The sequence below is a fragment of the Simochromis diagramma genome, unplaced genomic scaffold (assembly GCF_900408965.1).
Source record: "Simochromis diagramma unplaced genomic scaffold, fSimDia1.1 OVJJ01000596.1, whole genome shotgun sequence".
NCBI lineage: Eukaryota > Metazoa > Chordata > Actinopteri > Cichliformes > Cichlidae > Simochromis > Simochromis diagramma.
Window position 1 is genome coordinate 14,807,521 of NW_024387245.1, and position 23,562 is coordinate 14,831,082.

The 23,562-nt window shown below is 38.1% G+C and overlaps 1 protein-coding gene and 1 long non-coding RNA gene across 2 annotated transcripts in view; one reads left to right on the top strand and one right to left on the bottom strand.

The window, feature by feature from the left end:
• The window catches only part of LOC120714343, an 873,031-nt gene that overhangs the window by 687 nt on the left and 848,782 nt on the right, over positions 1 to 23,562 (top strand). The window lies entirely within an intron of this gene.
• On the bottom strand, positions 715 to 22,812 carry pnpla7a (patatin-like phospholipase domain containing 7a). The gene is given in 37 exon segments (XM_040000454.1): positions 715 to 1,487; positions 3,124 to 3,239; positions 3,701 to 3,785; positions 5,327 to 5,446; positions 5,866 to 6,018; positions 6,138 to 6,286; positions 6,443 to 6,559; positions 6,767 to 6,836; positions 6,914 to 7,030; positions 9,540 to 9,696; positions 9,845 to 9,963; positions 10,151 to 10,333; positions 12,802 to 12,970; positions 13,223 to 13,286; positions 13,650 to 13,799; positions 14,159 to 14,225; positions 14,523 to 14,636; positions 15,831 to 15,954; positions 16,138 to 16,269; positions 16,384 to 16,589; positions 17,065 to 17,142; positions 17,301 to 17,456; positions 17,587 to 17,663; positions 17,770 to 17,835; positions 17,930 to 18,056; positions 18,182 to 18,262; positions 18,402 to 18,428; positions 18,430 to 18,531; positions 19,092 to 19,172; positions 20,432 to 20,591; positions 20,679 to 20,819; positions 20,927 to 21,027; positions 21,461 to 21,543; positions 21,693 to 21,780; positions 22,017 to 22,091; positions 22,210 to 22,261; positions 22,680 to 22,812. Coding segments are annotated over 37 exon segments (3,924 nt in total). The 5' UTR covers positions 22,691 to 22,812; the 3' UTR covers positions 715 to 1,481.

A 23,562-nucleotide genomic window follows, 5' to 3' on the forward strand; every position in this document is an offset into this window, starting at 1 on the left:
TCAGTCAGGAGAACAACTGAGATAATCCATCCACAATACGAGGTTAGTCTGCAACAACATGGGAATAGAGCAGCTGCAAGTGAATTCGGTATGCCTTATGTATGAAAACAGACCCATTCATCGACAGTGTGCCTTATAATCCAGTGCGCCTTATGGTCTGAAAAATACAGTACTCCTTTACTATTAAATAACATGAATTTGAGCATGGTGGTTCTTGAAAAATGTTTTATTGGAGTATTAGTCTTGGCGAAGATCCTTCCTCTGAGTCATCTTTTTGTTACTATGTAGATTAAATTAGCAGTGTATTAATTTAATTGTGTCATACAAGTATGCATGTTAATCAAAGCTATGTACTTAACAGATTGTGCATTGAATTGCATTTTTGGAATGACTGAATTCTTAATCAAGAAGGCCAACATAATTGGCACATATATAAAATATGTATATATTCTTTAAATATATATTTTGACTACATTGAAAAAAATCTGTATGCACAGATAACTTGTTTTTAATTTAAAAAAAAAAAAGATAATAATAATAATAATAATAATAATAATAATTTACCCTAGCTCTACATCACAGAGGTAAGAACAAAACAAAAACAACCTACACTTGGTCAAGCACATATTCCAGTGCATAAACTATGTAGAGACAAGTTGAGCTACAGATTTCATCAGTCTCCATCAGACTCAAAACAGATTTTTTTTTGGGGGGGGGGGGGGGGGGGGGGCTCTCACCAGAAAAGGGGGAAAACTAGTTTTTTGAAGTGGAATGCAACCACTGAAAATATTTTAAGCTCCAATCCAACATGGCCAGAACAAAGTTTCAAACTCACAGGCTGGACATGTTGGCATTACACTGTCTAACAGTCCAGATAACTGCTACTTAAAATACCTTTTGATATAATTCAGCTTGTTTTAAAAAAACAAAAACACACAAGTCAAACAATGCAGGTATGTTAAACAGTGTAGTGGAAATGAAAGTGAGATGACTGCATGAAGGGTGACTAAAGAGGTTAGAAGTTTGTGCTTCGCTTATTCTGCAGTGTTTGAGAAATTGCTTGTCAACCCTATGTTGCTAGCTCATTTTCTTCCCTGTATCGATAACGAGAGGCGTCGGCAGAAATGAAAGACACACACACACACACACACACACACACACACACACACACACACACGACAAAATGACAAGTTTTGCAGGTAGAGTCTGGTCTTTCACACTGGAGGGTAAAATTTAGCAAAGACAGAATGCTTCCATTGTGCTAACCTGTTTAAGCAACTTTTATTACTCCACCAGTCACAAAAATAGACTACTTTGAATTTACTTGCTGGTTTGACATCGCTTCCAGTGAACTGTTAGGGATATCCGGAAACTGATGGTGGCAGCTGATGGGCGGGGTAATGGAGCATGTCGATCTCCCATCCAGTTCTACATCCTGAGAATCAGGTTGAGGCGTGCATAGTCATCCCCATTTTTCTTTGTTAAATCTAAAAATGAATGTTTAAATTGTCAGACAGCCATAAAATAAATAAATACAAAACACAACCTGAATTGTATTGTTGCAGGTATACAATGTTCTCAAGCCCCAACTTCTAAATGATATCAATTTAGTTGAACTAGATGCCCCTGCAATGGCTTCCAATTAATTTCAAAATTTTAATGATATTAATCACTTTTAAAAGCATGAACTGGCCAGACTCCAGTATGAACTTCAATCTGACTTTGAATAGTAGCCAGCAGGATAGTCTGATTTCCCAAGAACTGATCCTTTTACCGAGAGGACCGATCAAGTGTGTCGTCATTGTAAGCCAGACAAACCTTTGCAATAATTGTGTGGATGCTTTAAGCATTGCTTCTTGCTTCTCTCTCTTTCTGTTTCTATTTAGGCTGGTTGACTGAATTGGATCTTGTGTGTGTGTGTGTGTGTGTGTGTGTGTGTGTGTGTGTGCATGTGTGTTTCCATATGTGTCCATATTTGTGATTGTGTGGCTGTTATATATTTTTTTGCCGATTTTTTTCATTTAACAAGTATATTTGAGGGACCCTCAGCATGTTCAGCATTTTTTTAGCTGTCCATTTTGCTTTTCCAATTTTTCTGTTTAAGTTATTACTATTGTGCTAAATCATACTGTGGCGTGAATAAGGCACGGCGGGACCACGGAGCACCGTTCAGAGCCATCTTTATTCAATACACATCACACCACCAACCACAACAACCCCCGAGTCCCCGTGTTTTAACACGGCGGGCGTGATTGCGGATGCCGTGCAGGTGCGTCCGCATGGCACCGCCGACCACGCCCCACCACACATACTATTTCTGCTATTTTATAAGATTTGTGCTAAATATAGTATTTCTGCCAAATATAGTATTTCTGATTAATTATAGTTTTTCTACCAAATAGTACAGTATTTTTGCTTTTTATAGGATTTTTATAGGATATTTATATTGCTTAATATAGTATTTCTGCTTTTTAAAGGATTTGTGCTTAATATAGTATTTCTGCCATTTTATAGTATTCGTGCTAAAACATAGTATTAATTTAAAATTACAATATTCATAGTTCATCACAGTGTCTCTGGTAAATCACAGTATTTCTGCTATGTTGTACTATTTTTCTAAATCATAGTGTTTCCATAATGTTTAAGTATTTCTGGCTAAATATATTCTTTCTGTTATCTTATACTATTTCTCCTAAAGTCTTGTATTTTTGAGAAGTTATAATGTTTCTGGTAAGTTACAATATTTCTGCTAAGTTCTGCTATGCTATTGTATTTCTGCCAAGTTTTATGTTTCCTCTAAGATATTGCAGTTCTGCTAAGTTATTCCATTTTAGCAAAGTTCCTTTGCTTCTGCAAAGTTTTTACAATTTCTGCAACTTTTCAGCTTTTTCAGCTAGTTTTTGCATGCAGCTTCAGCTTTAAAGCATCCACACTGCATTTTCGCAGGAAATGCAAATTTTTCTAGTGGAAATTTGTGTTGCAAAACAATACAATTAATTATAATGGAACCTGAAAAGCCTGTTTTAGACATGAGTAAAAAACAAATTCCTCACTGTGGTTGCTTGCTCTTCTTCTCTTTAAAGAGAGCGCACAGTTTCTAATCTTACTACCACAAGTTCGCACCGTGTCAGCCGTCTCCTCCCCTTCGGTGTGCTCTCCATAGCGATTATACGTCTCCATGTCAGAGAGAGCACTCTCCAGTGCATCCTCTTCATAGTCAGTGTGGTAGTCGGATTCTTCTGATGCAAGGAAAGAGTGGGGGACAGGAAGCACACTGTGGGTGAATAAACTGGAATATTTGGAGTGTAGAATGGTGACAAATACACGTGGGTGTGCAGGTGCATAAGTCAGAACATTAGAAATGTCATGCAGGGTGGACTTTGATGAGTGATGGATGACAAATTCATTATAAATAGAGAGAACAGGAATAAGAACAAGTTTGTAAATGCTTAGTTACTAAATTGCACAATAAAAACACGTTCCCTTTTCCGTCAGCAGGTTTTACACTGAGGCTAACAAGTCAGTCTCCTGACTTGTTAGAATTCTGACCTAATAAAATATGACCTTTTGTTTGTGGGGTTGATTTGTTTTTCATTAGGTCAAGAATGACAAACACAAACATGGAGACATGAGCGTACTTAAAAAGTACTTTGAGTGTGGCTGAAAGCTGCAGTGTTGGAGTGTGTGTCAGTAGTTTTACCATCCACAAGAGGAGGTTTGACGGGCTCAATGCGGGACACAATTTCTGCCAGGTCAGTGAAGGAAGCATTGGGACATGTCACCACCTTTTAAATAAAAAAAAAAAAAAAAAAAATAAAAAAAATAAAAAAGAGCCACAGTCAGTTACAGGGACTACTGAGGAGGCATTATGGAATTTTGTCTTTGAATACGCTTCCAAACTGTGTGCCAAGCATGCCGGCTGCAAGAAACACTATAATGGAGTTGTCCTCCTCTAGATTGCTGTGTGTTGGAAATTACAGCAAAGTATAATGGAAACTAACTGCATCAAAAAATAAAAAAAATAAAAAAAATCTGCTGCAGACTTTTGTGCAATTTCAGCTTTTCAGTGAAGCACATCTGGTTTTGCCTTTTTTTTTTTAAGCTCGGCTAGTCCCAAAACCTTGGTTATGTTTTTAAGTCTTGATCTGCATTTTGTGCATCCACACAAATAAATAGTATCAAATGTATCACAGAAGGAGAAGCATTGCATCCCCTGGTTGTTGTACTCTCCAGTAGCATCTGAAAATAGAAATGCATTCATTAACTGTGTGGGATGCCTATTGTTTAAAAGAATGAGAACAGAAGCCATTTAGTCTTAAACATTACGGTCTCAGATCTGCAATCATAAAAGTGGCTCCATCCTGTTTTCAGCAATTGTTCTGTTGCCTTTGTTGTTTGTTATCAGGGAGGGGGAGGTTGCCAGTGTGAGTCCTGCTGTTTTACCCTTCATCCTTGTGTTGTTGCTCAATCTGGGAGTAAATAACTCATCTTCATCATTCTCGTCATCTTTTGGTTAGGAGCTTTGTCTTTCTGTGACATTGCTTGGAACAAATCTGGTGCACAAAAATCTATTTTTGTGTACATTAAAAGCAAATTCATAGTTTTATTGTTATTACTTTATCAGAAAAAAAAAAAAGAGCTTAAGGTCTAAAATGGTGCACTGTTAACAGCAAGTCATATAGCACAACCAATAAAATGTGAGAAAATGATCTCAAAATAATTAACCAGCCAACTGGTCAATTCAATGTGAAAGGACTGCAAGTGGGGTGTTAAGCTCACTTTAAGATACCATTTATTTATTTATTAAACTCTGGATGCAAGGAACATGGATTTTGAAGATAATTAGTCAGACTCGTAAGATTACTCAAGACCATAAACTACAGCAGAGAAGTGTTCTCCTCCTCGAGCTTCCCTTTTGTAGAAAATAGCTTTTATACCCTCTCATCATTTCCTGACACATTTTGTTAACAGCTGTATTCTTATAAAAGGATTTGTAATAGGACTGCTTACAAGTCCATTTGTTGCCTTTACATTGGATTCAGAGGAGTGAGATTTGAATATGGCTGCTTACTAGTATTTCATTTTTAATTTGCATCTCAAAATCTGGCTGCTAAAAGCTAGAGAACAAAAGTTTTCAATGTCATTACAACCCTAAAGCAAATCATTTTAAAACAACTTGATTAAGTTTAATATACTATATTGTATTTCATCACCATATTTTTGTGGTTTTACGTCAAAGAAAAGTCTATACTCTGCTGTTGATTTTTATTGAACTCTTTCATGTTCTAGTGTATGTCCATGTGTTGTTCACTGCCAACATCCTTACATTGCTTCTGCTTTGCGTGTTGTGGAACTCTTCTTGATGTCTGTCTTTCAGCATTTTTTCCACCACACCACTGCGACGCCACACATCAAACACAGTCTTGCCATGCTGGTACCCCACCTCCTAAAAATCACACAAACATATTCACATATCAGTACCATTTTCTATTTGCCAAAAAAGTTATTTTTAAAAGTTGGTCTAGTGCAGGGGTAGGCAACTCCAGGCCTCGAGTGCCGGTGTCCTGGAGGTTTTTGATGTTTCCATGACCCATCACAGCTGATTTAAAGGGCTAAATGACTCCTCAGCATTTCTTGAAGTTCTCCAGAGGTCTGGTAATGAACTAATTTTTTGATTCAGGTGTGTTAACCCAGGGTGCGAACTAAAACCTGCAGGACACCGGCACTCGAGGCCTGGAGTTGCCTACCCCTGGTCTAGTGTTTCAGATAATGAAAAACTTTTGTCTTACAACATCTGAAAGTTTCAATACTTGTTCATGATCAGGGGTAAAAGAGTTCAGGTGAAAACAAATTTCTGAAACTTACAGCAATTTCATCAAACTTGCCAAACTCTAGTGTACGGTATCTGTCGATTGGAGGTCTGATATACTCGCAGTAATCGCTGCTCTTCACAGACTCCAACTGTCTCACACAGCACACGTAGGCCAGCCGAGTCTGAATCTCTGCCATGTTCAGCACCTGTGGAAATTAACTTATAAATCACTGAGACGATTTCCAAAAATATCCTTATTTTTATTGATAGAATTAAAAACATTGCTGCACAGCATGGTGCGTCTTTACTCCTAATCAATCCTCACCTTAACTTTCTCAGCAAGGGGGTTAAGGCGTTTCCATAGCAGCCACCAGCCCGAGAGTGAGTCGCCGTAATTAGTGAGATTTGTTTCATCCCGGCTGCCCACATCAATAGCTATTACCACTTTGGCCCCCATGGAGCGCGCAACATCAGCTGGGAGAATCAGGGGAAGAAGACATCAAGACAAACAGCATACAGTACTGGTAAAATTAAAAATATATTGCTATAAGCAAACAGCTGAGCAACTACATCAAAGTATGGCAACTTTTAATACTTAATAAGGGAAGGTACAAACTGAATGTAACAAACCAGGCAGGTTGTTGATATAGCCTCCATCCATCAGCAGGTGTCCATCTTTCGGGTCACACAGAGGAGGGAGATATCCCGATAGAGACATGCTAGCACGGACATACCGCCATAGAGAACCTCAAATAACAAACAAGCAACTTAAACTTACTTAAAAAGGCATAAAGCCTAACTGCAAGCAACCAATCTGAATCAACCGAAAATTAATCAGACTATTAAAAAGAGTCAGTTCATCTATGACCACAAAAAAAAAAAAACACAATTCAGAAAACTCAATCAAGACCAGAATGATTCTTTCAAAATAAATAAACTGAACACTGTATTTACCATCAGTGTGTACTCTCATGGCAGAGGCAGTGATGTCAGTTGTGATATTGAAATATGGGATCCAAAGGTCCTACATGACACAGAATTTACACTGGCCTCAGATCAGTATTCCAACAGCTGGGTCACACCTACTGTCATTTAGCTCACCTCAATCTGTTTGCTTTTGAAGACGTTGTTTATGCCAGAGTTGAAGGAAGCACCAGAAAACATGGATGTGATTGGATATGTCAAATCCAAGACCTTCCTAAATACTGAAGTCATTTCCTACAGGAAAAGCCAAAAGAGTCAAATTAAAACGAGGTTCAAATAAATGTTTCCCACCTCTAAGCAACTCAAGATCTTTTTGCTTAAGTGCAAAGCAGAATTAATCCCTAAAAGTTGAACTTCATTTTAATACAATTCTCACCTTATACCCAGCACTGCAAAAAAAACAACCACAAAAAAAAAAACACCACACACACACACACACACACACACACACACACACTTTTTGTCATATTTTGTCTGACAAGTGTGTACATTTCTCAATCATTTGAACAATATTGACTATACAGTTTTGCTTCCTGTGACATCTTAATTTTCATCGTTTGAGTCTGCTAAGAACAAACTTATTTTGAACCTTCTGTAGGCAAGAACAGAGCCAGAGGAGGACAGGCCATATACAACGTGGAAAACCAAAACCTACCAAATGCTCTGCCTGCAGATCTGAGACAGAGCAGGTGTCTCAAATCAGCTTTAATGGATATGTTCCAACAAAGTTACATTTTTTTACAGTATTAACATGTCCATATGAATTTGTTTTTCTTAAAACGTGCTGGAAGTAGGGCTGTGCCATAATCATAGCATCCAAAATACCGGTATCAATACCGGTAACAAGCCCTGCTAGTTGTCAATACTGTGTCACGAGTATTACACTATAAAGCTACTTCTGGCATTTTGCCTCAATGCCTTCAAAATACTGCAAAACTAATTTTGACGCCACACCCCACACCCTTGGCCAATTTGTTCACTCCAGCTTGTAAGCTAAAATGCTCATCTGTAACATTACCTGCATGTTTAACTTTCATGTCTTCTAGCTAAGATTTAAGATATAACACATCAACACTGTCAACTTGTGAGGTGGGGCTAACTTTTAGAGCAGAAAACCCAGGACAGTGATGTCAAATTCACTTTGATCTTAGCAGGCTGGACCAGTGAAACATGATAAATGTGTTAAGTTAAAGAAAAAGTTACAATAGTTCATTACACAGGCAGTCCAGGACACAGGCAATAGTTGAAAAATTTACTTTCCTGTCATTTAACTGTTTATCTGTTAGTTAATTACTATGATGGATGGGTAGTCTTTATCAATAGGAAAACTTATGAAATTATAGTGGACTGATTGTGGCCCCCGGGACTTATGTTTAGACATCCCCATCTAGGGTTAAAGGGTTACCTAACATGGCACAGTTTCAGAGTACTCCCTTTCCTTGTTGATCACTGTGATAACTCTTTACATTACTGTGTCTTTTCCACATGCAGTAAGTGAACATAAGAATGAGCGGGGCTTGCAAACACCGATCGATGCATACTAAATAGGGATACAGCTGAAGTGTTACATCTAAGGCTACGTCCACACTAGCCCGAATAGATTCAGAAAACGCTCCGCGTCCACACTAGCGTTTTCAGTCGTTTTCACAGAGTTCTGCGTCCACATTGAAACGGCCGAAAACGCTTACGTTCCAGTCCTGCGCATGCGTGAAACGCAAGAAGATTCAGCCTGCCTCATTTCTGTCTGCCATTTATTTACCTTCCGGCTCTTTGAAACGTCATGGCAAAATGTCGAGGAAAAGCACAGAGGTTTTTTTTGTTTCTTAAATGGACTAACAATGAGGTGGAGTTGTTGCTGCGAGTAACACAAAAGTACAAAGTTGCAAAAGCGAGTGAGAATTAAAGAATTTGAAGAAAAGCGATCTGAAGCATGTACAAACTGATACTAATCTTTAATAGGGCTGTCAAAATTAAGCGCAAACAAAACAACTGCTGTATAATGCCCTCCGCTATCTTTGTTTAATTGGTCACATGACTAACATGCATTATCGTTTTCGAAAGTCTCCATTTTCGCTGTCCGCACTGCGACGCATAAGCACAGTCTTCAAATGTATGCGTTTTCGAGAGCGTTTTGAAAACGCTGCATTTACTTTCGGTGTCGTCTCAGTGTGGACGGGAGGCCAAAACGGAGAGAAAACAATGCGTGGATGTAGGCCAAGTCATTCTAAGGCAGAGAGCTACTCAATGGCAGGAACAGGACTTGTACGTGATATGAAATGGTGGTTAATGTGCTCAGCATGGTTTATCAAATTAAAAGCAGGACTGAGATCTAAACTGGATTAGACTTAAATCATTTCAGGAAGAAAGTCTCACATCCATGTATAACTAACCCAGTTTAAAGCAAGTTTAAAACATACTCTAGATTGCTATCATTAAAAGTTTGACACTGATCAAATTCAAGACTTCTATGCTCAATGTCATTCCAGGAAACCACACCTCCATTTTATTATTTATTTTTTAAGCAACATTAGAAGGGGGAAAGAAAAAAAAAAAAAAAACGAAAACCCAAAACAATTATACTGTGGTTGAACTTAGAGTTCTGGTAACTGCCTCAGAAGTGACTTTTAAAGAAAGAATGGGACAACGTCTGAATAGTTTATGGAAAACAAAGCAAAGCAGATGTCAGTGCATTCAGAAAGATTTAGATCTGAAATACTACAGTAATTGCCACTTTGACTCTTACCATAGCCCATTCTCTAGCTCTTATCCTCAAGCGACTGTGGCTACGGTCCTCTGCATATAGACCGCCCATCAGGGAGCCAATTGATGTTCCGCCAATTAGGTCTACGGGGATGCCAGCTTCGCATAGTGCACGCATTATACCCACTTGAGAACAACCCCTGGTTAGAAGGGTGGGGGAACAAACATGGAAAGTGAAAAATTTTACAAAGAAAAGACTGACATAAATAACCAGCATCATTAGGAGCTGATGTTGTATAATGTTGTCTTTAAAATTAGGATGAGAAACAAGCATGTGACAAACATTACCTGGCCCCTCCTCCTCCCAGGACAAGAGCAATAGCATTGCCTGTAAGAACACGAGCCAGGCGGGAAAAGTCAGAATGGCGATCTGCTGGTTTCTCAAACACACGCTGATATAGCTCCAACTGCAAAAAAAGCAAAGTACTGCTAAAAGAAGATGACGAAACAAGTGGGATAAGAATTAATGTACTGATGTTGAAAGACAGGAAATACGAAAAACTACAAAATACCAAGCTGAGGGTGGCTCTGAAAGGAGGGGGGGGGGGGGCTTTTATACACACAGCACATTCTGGCCATGTCTTCCATTCTCACCAGTTTGGGCTGGCTTCGTTTGGAGAAAACCCTTCGGGGACAGGCAAGATGGAGGTGTCTGGAAATCCAGCTTCGCATGTTGAGCCAGTCTACGGTTCCTTTGGGTGCAGGACCATCTTCTCTGTGCAACAGCACAAGCTGCTTCTGCGCACGCACTGCACTTCCTTCCAACATGCGCTCCAACTACAGAGAAAGCAGCACAGATATTTTAGAACATTTCATGAACTATAGAAGTTGAGTCCTTGGGGGGGGAGAAAAAAAAAATTAAAAAAAAAAAAAAAAAAGCAGCAAACTTGTGCAACTCCTTTATACATTTTTGGATTATTGCAAAGGTTTCATGAAACAAACAATTACTTTTCTTAATCATATCTGAAAAAATACAATGTTCTGTTATCTTTACTGCCTCAGTTTTCAAAGATTCTTGAAAAACTATTTGCAAACAAACTAGATTCTTTTATTGATAAATATGATTTATTGAATGATCATCAGTATGGGTTCAGAAGAAATCGCTCAACATCTCTAGCTGTGATGGAATTTATTGAAAATATTGCAACGGCTGTGGATGAAAAACAGTTTGGAATAGGTGTGTTCATTGATTTACGTAAAGCCTTTGATACGATAGATCATTCTTTACTTTTACGGAAGTGTGAAAGGTATGGTTTAAGAGGTGTTGTACAATTTTGGTTAAATAGTTACTTGAATAATAGGTTCCAATATGTGAGTATTAATAACATGAAATCTAAACTCAGAAAAGTAACTTGTGGAGTTCCGCAAGGATCTGTTTTGGGACCCAAGTTATTTTTACTTTATATAAATGATATTTGTACAGCCAGTGATACTTTAAAATATGTGATGTTTGCTGATGATACAAACATAATTTGCTCTGGAAAAGACATAAAGAAATTACTGAAAACAGTGGAAACGGAACTCATGAAGTTAAATAGATAGTTTATTAAATACAAACAGTCATTGAATGAAAGTAAAACAAAATTTATGTTATTTGGAGGTAGTAAAAGTAATATTAAAGTAAAATTGAATTTAAATAATGTTGAAATTGAAAGAGTATATGAGACAAAATTTTTAGGAGTAATTATTGATGATAAACTTTGTTGGAAGCCCCACATAGAACATGTGAAACAAAAATTATCCAAGTCTATTTCTATTCTTTATAAAACAAGAGACTCTTTGAATAAGAACTGCCTTTATTTATTGTATACTTCCCTTTGTTTGCCTTATATGACCTACTGTGCAGAAATTTGGGGGAACACATACAAAACATATTTGGATTCAATATTTAAATTGCAAAAAAGAGCTATTAGAATAATAAATAAAGTTGGATATAGGGAGTCCACCAACCAGTTTTTTGTAGGATCATCTATGTTATAATTCATGGACATTATATATTCTAAAACTTTAGAAATGATATATCGTGTGATGAAAAAGAATTTTCCAATTTGTATTTTAAGTATGTTTCAACTAAGAGATGGAAAATATGATTTAAGGGGGTCTTATAAGTTTGAAATGCCTAAAGTGAGAACCAATGTTAAGTATAGATGTGTGTCAGTTTTGGGAGTGAAATTATGGAATGGACTTAATGATGAACTGAAGATGTGTTTTTCTTTGTCATTCTTCAGGAAGATTTTAAAAATTAGTATTATACAAGGTTATAGAAATTTGGTTTGTTAAAATTTTTGTGTTGATTTAATTTCTTGATTTATCATTGATTTCTTTTCAAACTGTTATACAACTTATTTATCAATGCTATTTATTTTCTTGGTTAAGGATTTGATTATTTCTATGGGGGTAAGGGATAGGATAAGTATAAGCCATAAGGCTTCAGCCTATTCCTTTTTCGGTTTCTGTTTGAGTACTTTTATGTAAAATTATAATCTGTTGTTGACTGAAATAAAAAAAAAAAAAAAATTTCAATTCAATTCAATCTTTAAAAACTGGAGTGAAAGAATAAGCAGAAAAAAAGTTCCACTAAATATGCATTTTAAATAAATAATGTTCTGGTTCAGGCATTCTTGTGTGACCAACAGGCCCTGCATCTTTTTAAGGTATAGTGTGTCTGTAACATATACACCACCTTTCATGTGTGCCCTGAAAGATAAAATAAAAGATGGAGATACAATTATACAGGGACAGGTTACACAAGCAGACTACACAATTTAAAAAAAAAAAAAAAAAAAAAAATTTGATGTTACAGTCCATGATTATGTTATCAGCTTTCGTCTCTCTAACACAAAAAAAAAAAAAAAAAAAGCAGCTCATTGCTTTTGAGATTATTCTCCACATGAACTGTTTACCTGCATGAAGTCAAAGATTTGTCCAAGTCATTTCTGAACAAAACAGAAACCAGAAAGCTTCCAGTATCAAACTTGCCAATTTCATACAAAACTGTTTTTAATGAACTGCAGAATCTTTGTTAACTGAGTTATTTATCCTGCAGGTGGTGCATCTCTCCACACCGCCGCTTTCAGGTATTTTTCTGATTTGCTGGCAGAGGTGACAAGAAGCCACATTCACAATAATTTGTGAATGTGGCTTCACAGAAATTTGGGAGAGTCTTTGCATGATTTGAAAGTGTAGCTCTAACAGCTCCTAGTAATACACCTCTCTCTTCTCCTGGGAACCAGTGAACACCTCACCTCCCCTACAGTAGGGTCCTGCTCGCCTAGTCCCACAATAATGATGCAGTCAGCCTGACGGATGCACCTCTGTGTCCACGGGGTCAGTGTGTAGTCAGTCTGGTAAAGAACTATGCGATGGATGTCTTCTTGTTGGCCCAGCCAGCTGGACAGACGGTACTCATGAACACTAAAGAGGAAAGGAGTCCATTAATGACAGGCAGCATTGCTTTGCTGGCAGCATCCAAGACATCCATTTTCCTCTTGTGCCAATAGAGCAAACTTTAGCAGAATTTAATGAGCGTGAAAGACAAAGCACAAAGGAAATAAAAACCAACAGAAAGCAGTAAGACACCGAAAAATACTCATTTTATTTGAGGTTTGAATAAGAGAAGATTGAACCAGCCAAATTACATAAAATGTTTGAATCTGCAAAACATACCTGTCAAGTGCAGCAGCTCCAAGACGCTGTTTGATAATACCACTTGTCAGTAGAAGAGTGGGACCTTTATGTGAGAGATGATAGATTACACCCATGAATGTCTACTTCAAGGAGGTGTTACGTCTAGGTTAAAGACAGCTGAAAGTGATTTGATTTTGGTTCAATTACAGTTCAAATTAGGATGCAAATAGGAATCCAGAATTCTTAAAGGGAGAGCATTTCCATCATGGCACCCCCTCTAATCATGCCTCCATGTCCTCGATAAGAAGTTTTGGAAAATGACAACAGACTGGGTGAAGAGCAGCAGTAGGCTGGTCATATGTTTAAAATAAACAATCATCCATGACCTGAAGCGTTTTCTGTGTCGAGAACAGCAGTGAATGATTATAAGCCAAATTTGAGCTTCCATATCTCTTTCCATTCTTACCTATTGCAAGGAGTGCATGCTGCAGCTCTAGAGTAAAGGCAGTAAGAGGCACCTCTTCTGATACTGGCAGGACTGCCACAGTGGAGAGGTTGGAGGCTTGGTTTCCTGCATCCCACTTACTTCCTGGTGTGTGCAGGGCCAAACTGCGAGCTGGAGATGTGTTACAGATTTGCAAATGGTGAAAAAACAGATTTAATACCAGAAATGATGGGAGAACCTAACCAATTAAAACATGTGTAGACATATGTTCAACCCAAAGTTTGTTTGTTTCCCAGCCCCTACATAAAGGACTTTCTGAGAAGTTTTTAGCAAGAGCCAAAGAAAAATTACAAACCTTATTAATTACAAACAGTATCAAAACATTTTCAGTTTATTATAATTAAACACAAGATATTTGTGTTTAATTATAATAAATCACTGCCTTTATGGTATGTCAACAAAAACTGCCAGTATGTCTGAGCCAGGAAAGAGCCTGCAAAATAGGCAGCATAGCACACAGATGTACACACCTGTCAGAGGACCATTGACCTGCTGCAGTATCTTCTGTCCGAGTAAGTGGATCAGCCTGGTGACAACCTGAGATGCACATTTTATAATCAGCCCTGTTACTCAGACTCTGCAGTACAAAGTCATTTCCTGACTTTATTTTAAATGTTTATTGTGATGAGTTTCAGTGAATGCAACATGTTAATTTTTATTAGTTTGATTAAATGTATTAATTATCTGTATTATTTTCATGATTACTTCAAGTCTTTTTTTGTTTAAAGGAAAGGGACGGGTGAGGCAATAACGCTTGTTCTCTCCAGTAAAAAGGATTACTTTAACAGAATTATTTTCAAATAAGATGAATTTAACACATTAGATTAGGCCTACCTGAGGAAATTTCCTCTTGATAGAGCAAAGTGCACCTTCTGGTAGCTTGGCCAGCTCAGAGTCTCGTACAGCGTGTACTGTGGTCGCTCTGTTCTGACGGGTCAAGGCCTCTACCTGCGCACAGACAAGTCATTAATTACACAAAATCCAAACAAAACCTATCCAGGAATGCAAGTAAATAACTAATTGGACATCTTAATAACAAAAATGTTGATATAATTATTTATAATTTTATAAATAATAGTACAGAATTTATACCTGGAATTTGCCATTTCTGTATCAATTATTTCATTTAGGGCAGGCACTGTATATTCTGAACACATCTGATTGTCTCCTTCGATTAAAAATAAATAAACAAATAAATAAGAATACATCCGAAGCTAAAAGGCTAAAATTAACCTCTACCCCTCATCTAAAACTGACATCTGAGCCATGCTAAATTTGTCTCACAATCACTATCACAGAAGCTCCAATGACAGCGTCTCTCCTCCAGGTAACAGTAACCATAGGATCCATTAACCCAGGTATTATTAGAAGCATTGAACCAGTCACACCAGCTGACAGAGAGGTGGATGAGTTAAACCAAGTGACTTTGCTTTACACAGGCTGAAAATACCATATAGAGTTTAATTTGAGAAAAACTTGGCAGTACTATTAAAATATTTAGAAGATATCTTAGAATCAGATTTGATCATTGTCATCAAATCATGTCTGTATAAAAATGTATCCCAGTCATGCTGCTCCCCCCCCCCCATTTTCCCTTTGATTGTAATATGAAGTGCAGTAATTTCAAACAATCCATTTATTACGACCCAAATCTTTTGACCAGTATTGAAGGTTAACAACACCCACACTCCTCTGGTAGTCTGGCAAATGAATTTGGTGCATGCTTTTGTCTAAATGCACTTTAGCTGTCCCAAAAAGAGCCCGAGACAAAGAGCATGAAAAAGATAAAATTATCTGGATTTTTTTTTATGCATATTCTATTTCAGCTGCCTTTTGGCTACATTTTTTGGTCTTTTTTCCCCCCTTTGTTTAAATATATCCCAAGATGTACTGGTCTTAGTCTGTATTTACTGAAAGTAGAACATACAGGAAATCCAGTCTTATCAGCCATATGCAGTATACTGACAGCTAATAGGCAGTTCCATTTGTGATATTAACATTGTAATTTTTTTTTATATCTAACCTTTTAACAGGTTCTTATATGAAAACAAACAGCTAGTGTTGTTTGATACAACATGGATATTAATAGTCTTCCATCAACTCTTCCCCAGCTGTCTTCCCTCTGGCTGTCACGGTGCTTACCACTCCAATCAGGTCACCACGTCCGTACTCCCCTATCAACTCTTTCTTGCCATCCTCCTTCATGATTACTGAGCGCAGTCGACCACTCAGCACTATGAAAGTGCTGTCTGATTTCTCTCCCTGCCTGCAAAAAAGAAAAAAAATACAGATAACTTCAGTCTACTCCAAACAACTCACAATCACATTTCCAAATTCAGCTTCCCCTCCCTCGATTAGTATTTATTAACTTGTCCCACATGAACCAAGTAATGCCTGTAGTGTTACGAGTTGATTTCACACATGAGACACAAGGTCAGCAGAGGAATACCTGTAAACAGCCCTGCCAGCTTCGACAGCCATCCAGTCAAGAGCAAAGTCTATTTGCCTGACAAAAGATGACATCCTCTTCACCACAGCATGAGCAACATTCAGCACCACTTTGGGCTCCACTCGCATTATCCTAAGGAATAAAGAAGAATCCACAAAAGTAGAAGTAGCCATCTTTGTTTTCCCCCCCCAACTCTACAGTGCTGAACATCACAACAGTGTGAGGATGTGTGTCCAGGTCACTCACTCATAAAAATGTGTTTTGGAAATAGAGAGGAAGCTGCAATCTCGCTGAGCTCGAACTGTAAATATGAGGGGCTCTCCGGTCAGAACAGCAAGGTGACCAACAAGCTCTCCGGGATGCGTTACAAACAGGCGCAATTCTTCTTCACGGTCAATCATCCGCTGGTAAACATGGAGGAGGCCAGAAATCACGAAGTGGATGCTCACCTCCTAAAACACCAAGAGGGAACGATTGAGAGAAAATGCTCAGATTTAACAGTCCGACTCTGAATGCTGTTAACAATCAGGTGGTGAAATACTGAATTCATGATTTTTAAGATGAGTAATACCTGTGTTGAAATTCAAATTCTACTGTTGAAAGCATTACAGGCAAGTCATTCCCAGTCATCCCTTAGATTTTTAAATGACTGATTAGTTTGTTTACTTTATAAGCTTAACCCGTTTCCCCTCTTGCGTATGAATCAGGATAGCCTTTAACCATATGATAGTATAAGGGGGCCGCATTCTAATTCTTCCCACAAGCAAGTTCACATGGACACAACTTTACATGCACACTAGTTTCCCAGGTCGACCCTCTGCAATGCATGGACACTGTCCAGTGGAGGCATAAATTAATCAAGAGCTGAAATGAAGTAAAATATTAAACAGAATGAAACGTAGCTAGGTTCTAAGTTGCTGTTCCAACCTGATCTCCCTGACGAGCTACCACAGAGCCAGCTTTGACATGGTGGACGGTTACTCTGCCTTCAAGCAGACTAGGGTCCTGCAATAGAAAAAGGCACTCTAAATATCCACTTATGATGACAAGACTGTTGGTTTAACATTTTCCCACTTAACATGCCACAAAAATAAATTTAAAAGGGTGCATTGAAAGGATCAGAACACTGACACCAGCTGAATTTTCTCCAATTAACCCCTCACCTGCAGCTGGATGATTCCCAGCAGGTCTTTCTTAGCAGCTTGGAGGATTGCACTGCTTTTACCAAGATAGGTAGCATCAGCGTGCCCTCCACTGTCTGTATAGTGAAATACTTCAGATGGTGTGTGTTGCATTGTCACACTCTTCTTCAGACTAGACTACAAAGACAGGCACAGGGAGAGAAACTACTATGGAGGAAGTAGGTAAGATGCAGCAGATACTGTGCTATTGTGTTACATTTACACACAAGACCTGTCACCACGCTTCAATGTAAAAAGCAGACCTTACTTTGTGAGTGATAGGACTTGACGGAGCCTCCTCAATGGTAACTCGAGCTCGTTCGCAGGCCATGCTCAGGTCATTACCTGTAACTCAGAAAACAAAGGATTAGGATAACGAGTACATCTGTGCAGGAAATTAATACAGCCATGTGGCATTTGATGATCGCTTATGTCCAAGGCAGTGACCCACCTGTGCATTCAGTGGGCATAGAGGTGGATTGCAGCTTCCTGGTTGAATGGCTGTCCTTTACACCATCTGCAAAAGTCAAGTGCCAGCACTGGATCAGTTTCAATACAAGACAAAGCTGAAACTGAACGGCATGTAGTGCATGTTTGTGTGTGTGCTTGACCTGTCTCTGCAGTGTTTTCAGTGGTTCCGGCAGGTAATTCGTCCTGGAAGTGGAGACGTCGAGTCTTTCCAGTATTTGCTTCTGCCATCACATTGTTTATATTGGTCAAGGGCACTGCTTGACTCTCCTGTCAGTCAAGGAAAAATGTAAATAAATAATAATAATTGCATCATAACTTGTGTGACACAGTCATCGTGACCATGTGTATGCACATAAATACTATAGGTGTCCTATAACAAATTCTGCTCTTACCAGATTGAAGAGCTCAGTTGTTAGGCCCAGATAGTTATGCAAAGCCAAAAAGGTGACTCTTTGGAGGCGCACCATAATTATCTGAAGAAAAAAAAAAAAAAAAAAAAAAAGAAAAACCCTAGCTACAACATGATATGTAGTATATTCTGCTAATTGTTGTAGCTCCAAATTAGATGTTTAATTGGAGAAAAAACAAACACTACATCATGCAATCTGTTACCTGAATGACGCGTACAAGTGTCTCAGGGGTACTTCTTAAACACTGACTCAAAGGCTGAAGCAGGTAAGCGTAAGATGGTGGAGCGAGTTGCAGCTCGTGCCGACACAGTTTTATATGGAGCTGGATAACCCTGGCAAAATCGAAGATAAGAATCAGAAATCTCATCCACATCTTTCACAGCTATCTATTTGGAACTGTCCTCCAAGTAATAAATTGGGCTAAGGATACTTTCCCCAAGGTTTATTACGTGACCTGTACGTGTACCTGTGCTTGCAGCATTTTAATGTGGCCTAAATAACTGTCAACACTTCAAAGCTCTATAAAACAAGTGTGATAGTGTTTAAATGGTTTCTATGCAATGGCAACAAAGTAACAAGATATGAAAAAGTTATTCTATTGTAATAACTGATTTTTTCTATACATTACATAAGTGGTTTGAGTTCATTACTGCACAATCAGTTCCAAACAACATCAATCTGAGTGTGTGAAAAGGATGACAATGATGTATTTTAAGAAGAGAAAAACAAAGTCGAAAAGATGCAGCTTTAAATAAACAAATTACAGCAAATACAAAGTACATTAATTTTGTTTCAGGGGCATGAAGGTAATGAATAAACAAATCAAACTGACACAGACACTTCAGAAGGCAAATGAGGACATAACCTAGAGAGAGAAAAAACAGGAGCTCACAGTGATAGTGTCCAGAATACTGAGCAGGCTGTGGACGCTGTCTCCGGGGAGGACATCCTTCACCACTGATTCTGTGCCATCCTGCAATACAAAAAAGAAGAATACAGGACATGATGCCAACAAAATAATATTAATAAGGTAAAAATATTTCACACTGTCTAAACAAATCTGCAGACATCTAGTTGGATGAAAGTAGGACTTCAGCTAAGTGGACATGATTAGAATTTAAGCAAGCCAACAACATATTGGGATGCCACTCACTTGTTGTGATGGCAAAAATAAAGTAGTTACTATTTATTCTACTGTCCTCTGGTGTTCATGCTTTATCATTAGAAGTAAAACTGGAAAACAGAAAAGGCGCTGAAAATGAATGCAAATTAAATTAGGTACAGTTTGGAGCCGACCTTGCATCACACTTTTTAAAATGAACTTTAATAATGACCAGTGGGCACAGTTGTTAAAATTGCAATACAACTTTTGAATTTACCATTTTCTATATAAATTGATGTAATGTCACAGGTCAGTAGGGTTGGGCCATATCATACTATTCACGGTAATACCAGTATAATGTTAGGCAATGATAAGAAAATGAAATATCGGGTTGGAATATGGGTAAACACGCATGTGCAGCGCCTTTGTTTTCATATGCACATGGCGGCGACGGAAAATGAGAAGGGCAAAAGCAGATTGTTGAATGAAACAGATGAACCAGAATTGTTTTGTAAAACTGGTACAACTTCAATGATGTGGAACTGGTTTGGGCTTTCATCTGTCAGATACACACCAAAGCACATTTTTTGGTAGAGCATGCAAGCAGGCCATCGTTATTACCAAACCGATTTTAGGTGGTACACCGCGCTCAAAAATCTGTCAAAAGTGCTTTAGTTCGACTTTGCTAAGCTACGAAGCCGCACCGCTTGATGGATTGTCGGAGCATTATGTCTACCGTAGTCGGGAGCCTCGCGGAGTAATATGTACTGTGCTTCAACATAATATTACCACATTGTGTGTGTGTGTATATAAAACCTTTTTTAGTTTTGTGGATATTATACATGGTTATGCTGAGGATATGTCAGCCAATTTGTACTGGAAATGCCTGCTGGTTAAACTGTCAGCAAGGAATTTGCACTTGCACTTTTAAATGTTTATTTAAAACATGCCATATACAGGCCATATTGCCCTGCCCTACAGGTCAGTAAGAATAAAAAAAAAAAAAAACAAAAAAAAAAAACAATATTACTTGCATAAAAAGAAAGAGGCAATAGAATTTCAAAGGTAATTAAGTTTCAAAATTAGCCTAAAGAAAGAGTCAAATGGAAGACAACACATCATTCACATACATTCTCTTGTATGCACAACTCAAGTCTTCCATCCTGGACCACATAGATGCTGTCATCATCATCTCCTGGTTTGAACAGGCTTTCACCCTCCTGTAGCTCAATAAACACCATATGTCGACACAGCTCCAGAAACAGAGGCTTCTCAAAATGGCCCAAGACCCTACAAGTTGAAGAACAAAAGCAATTTAAAAAAAAAAAAAAAAACCAAACACAAAACCACACACACACGAAAAATTGACTTGCCTACCTGACATTTTTCAGCATATACAGGACCTCAGAAGGCAGATTCGAGCTCTGCACTTCAAACTCTGTTAGATCAGCTTCCAGCAGGGAGGGAGGGGGTTCCTTGGGCTGCAGGGTGGGAGGGTCTCTCCGGATCCTCAGAATTCTGTCAGAAGGAGGAAAAACAAACAAACATGTACTTTAAAAATAAAACACTAATTTCATAAAAAGCCTTGAGTACACAGAATTTAAAAATGTGTTCTTTCGTCATACTTGCGGGCTATGTTTAGAACTTTGGTTCTTTTTCGTATCCGCTGGGGTTGCTTTGATGGCGAGGGATGGGATGGAGAAGGAAGCGAGGAGAGTGTCTTAACCTACAAAACAATATTCAAATATATTTTGTTTATTGCGCGCAGAAAAAGAATTTTATCCAAAGTTGTATTTCTACTTAAGAAATATTAAAACGGATTTTTTTTTTTTTTTTTTTAAACTGCTGTATTAAACATAGAAAGGCTGGCTTTGTCATTTATCATCAAGCCAAACTACTGAAGGCATTTTCAGTCATTGTGTATTAGGGTTAAACTATAGTCTTAGTAGTGTTGCCTATGAAATTAATAGGAAACTACAACTAGATGTTAACATCAAGTATTTCTGGACATCAACTGTTGGCATAAAAGCATTAAAAGCAAAATTAACTAGTTTTTATAGAGCAGATAACAATCTACTAGACTATACTAGTAGACTATACCAAGAGAGTGTGTATGAGCCATCAACAGAACTGAGAAAGGAAAAAAAGAAAAAGACAACCTTTCGCATTATCTTCCTTCCATAGAAAAGCACTTTATCTCGTTTCCTGAATCGATAGTGAGGTACACCCGGTTGTTGATTACCTTGTCGGAAAATCCAAAAATATAATTCAGACAAACAACAAATGTCATTCTGCAGCAAGACTAAAAAAATATATATAGATATATATCTATATCGCTATCTACCTATCATAGAATAAATATGAAGTTCAGCAAGAGGTCAGATGACTCACGGGCATGTTTGAATCTCCTGTAAAGGAAGAGCACCACAATTCCAATCAGCACAACTGCAACCATAGCTCCAATCAATACACCTGTAAGCTAGAAGACAAACAAGACTGATGAGGCAATAATATGATCACATGACAGTACAGTTACATAGAGTACAGCACGTTTGTAAAATTGTTTTTAGTCCAACTTTGCATCACAATTAAATTACCCGTATAACTCTAAGCAAAACGAGCTCTATTGAGTGGAAAACCGCCCGATTTGACAACACTGTATCCAGGGCCCTCATTTCTTGTACAAAACACAGGCACTCAATTTCCATTTCATACCATGCTGGTCTGCATCCTCTCCTCCAAAAACTGTGGCAGCCGTGCACGGAAATCAGTTCTGCTCATCGTTACCACCTAAATATAACACAACAGATTCAAGTAATACATGTTCAACACTGGTAGCTCCCAACTAACTCACTTTTCTCCTTTCAAACCAAGTTAGGAATAATTTTAAATGGAATTATGCGCTTACTGAACTGGCCATTTTGCACAGGTCTCCATCATCCTTTCCATGACACTCTAACCTATAAGACAAAAATCTCTATTAACGCTGAGTCTGCAGCCCAAAAAAAATCACATGCCATCGAGGGGAACCAAAAGTTGCTGAGGAAAAGGCAACAATTAAGAAGGGGAACACGGATTTGTATGTTAGCAGCCACTCTCGCCATGTAGCGTCGTGTCGCCTTCTTAATTCATCTTAATAAAATTACCAAAACACGAATAGGTGTTATAATTAGCCAGCAACAAAGTAACTTTCGATAGACGTCAAGCTTTAGACGATTTACTGAATACGTCTGAATGGAGTAGCTAACGTTAGCTAAAATAACATTCGCTAGCAGCTGTCCAGCTGACTGAGAGTAGCTGCTTCACAAGTTATCTTGAAGAACTAAGATAGTCAAACTCTGTGAAGTTGACAGGGTGTAAAAAAACCACGAGGCTTACTTTTCGAGCATCCTGGGGTGCCGTTTTCAAGCTGATAACATAGCTAAACAGAAGCTAGAATAAAGTTAGCGAGAAGCTAACAAAGTTTTATGCTGTCAGTTGCTTAGCTCCGCCCTTATCCGCTGTTACCTTGGTAGCGCTCAGATCATTTACCCAATCAGAAACGGACTAGGCACATCCTCGTCTTCCTGTTTTTAACAAAGCATCTTTGAAGGCTACAAACATCCGAGAGGAAGTGGAGTTTGTTTATTTCTCGACCAGTCTCTTGTAGTGCTTAATATTTCTATAGCATTTTCGAGTTACCTTTGCCTATTTCAGACGTTTAATATTTATATTTGTCACACTTACTTCACATGATCAAATACATTTTAATATTGGACAATGATAACATATGTAAATACAAAATACGAAAGCTGAATGAGCTTTAACTAGCCACACATAGTCCTGATTTAACCTAGAATCTCTTCGTGAACTAGCCTAAAAGATCTCAAAATACAACATATCACGAGCTAAAGAAACTTAAGAAAAGATGAGAAACAATGTCATTGATATCTGTCCGTTTGGAAAGGGTTACGACGCCATTTCTCTAAGCTCAAAGACTTAGAAATGGCAGGTGAACCATGGTGAACCATTATCCACAAATAGAGAAAACCTGGAACAGTAGGGTTTATGCAACCATACCAAAAAACCTCCAAGAGCACATTGACGAATCATTCAGAAGGTCACAGAAGGACCCAGAACAAGTTCTAAAGAACTGTAGGCCTCACTTGCTTCAAGTAAAGTGAGAGTTCATTATTATTCAACAATTTAAAAAAGAGAGAGTGGGCAAAAATGGCATCCATGGGAAAAATCCAATGGCAAAAACCAATGCTAACCAAAAGGA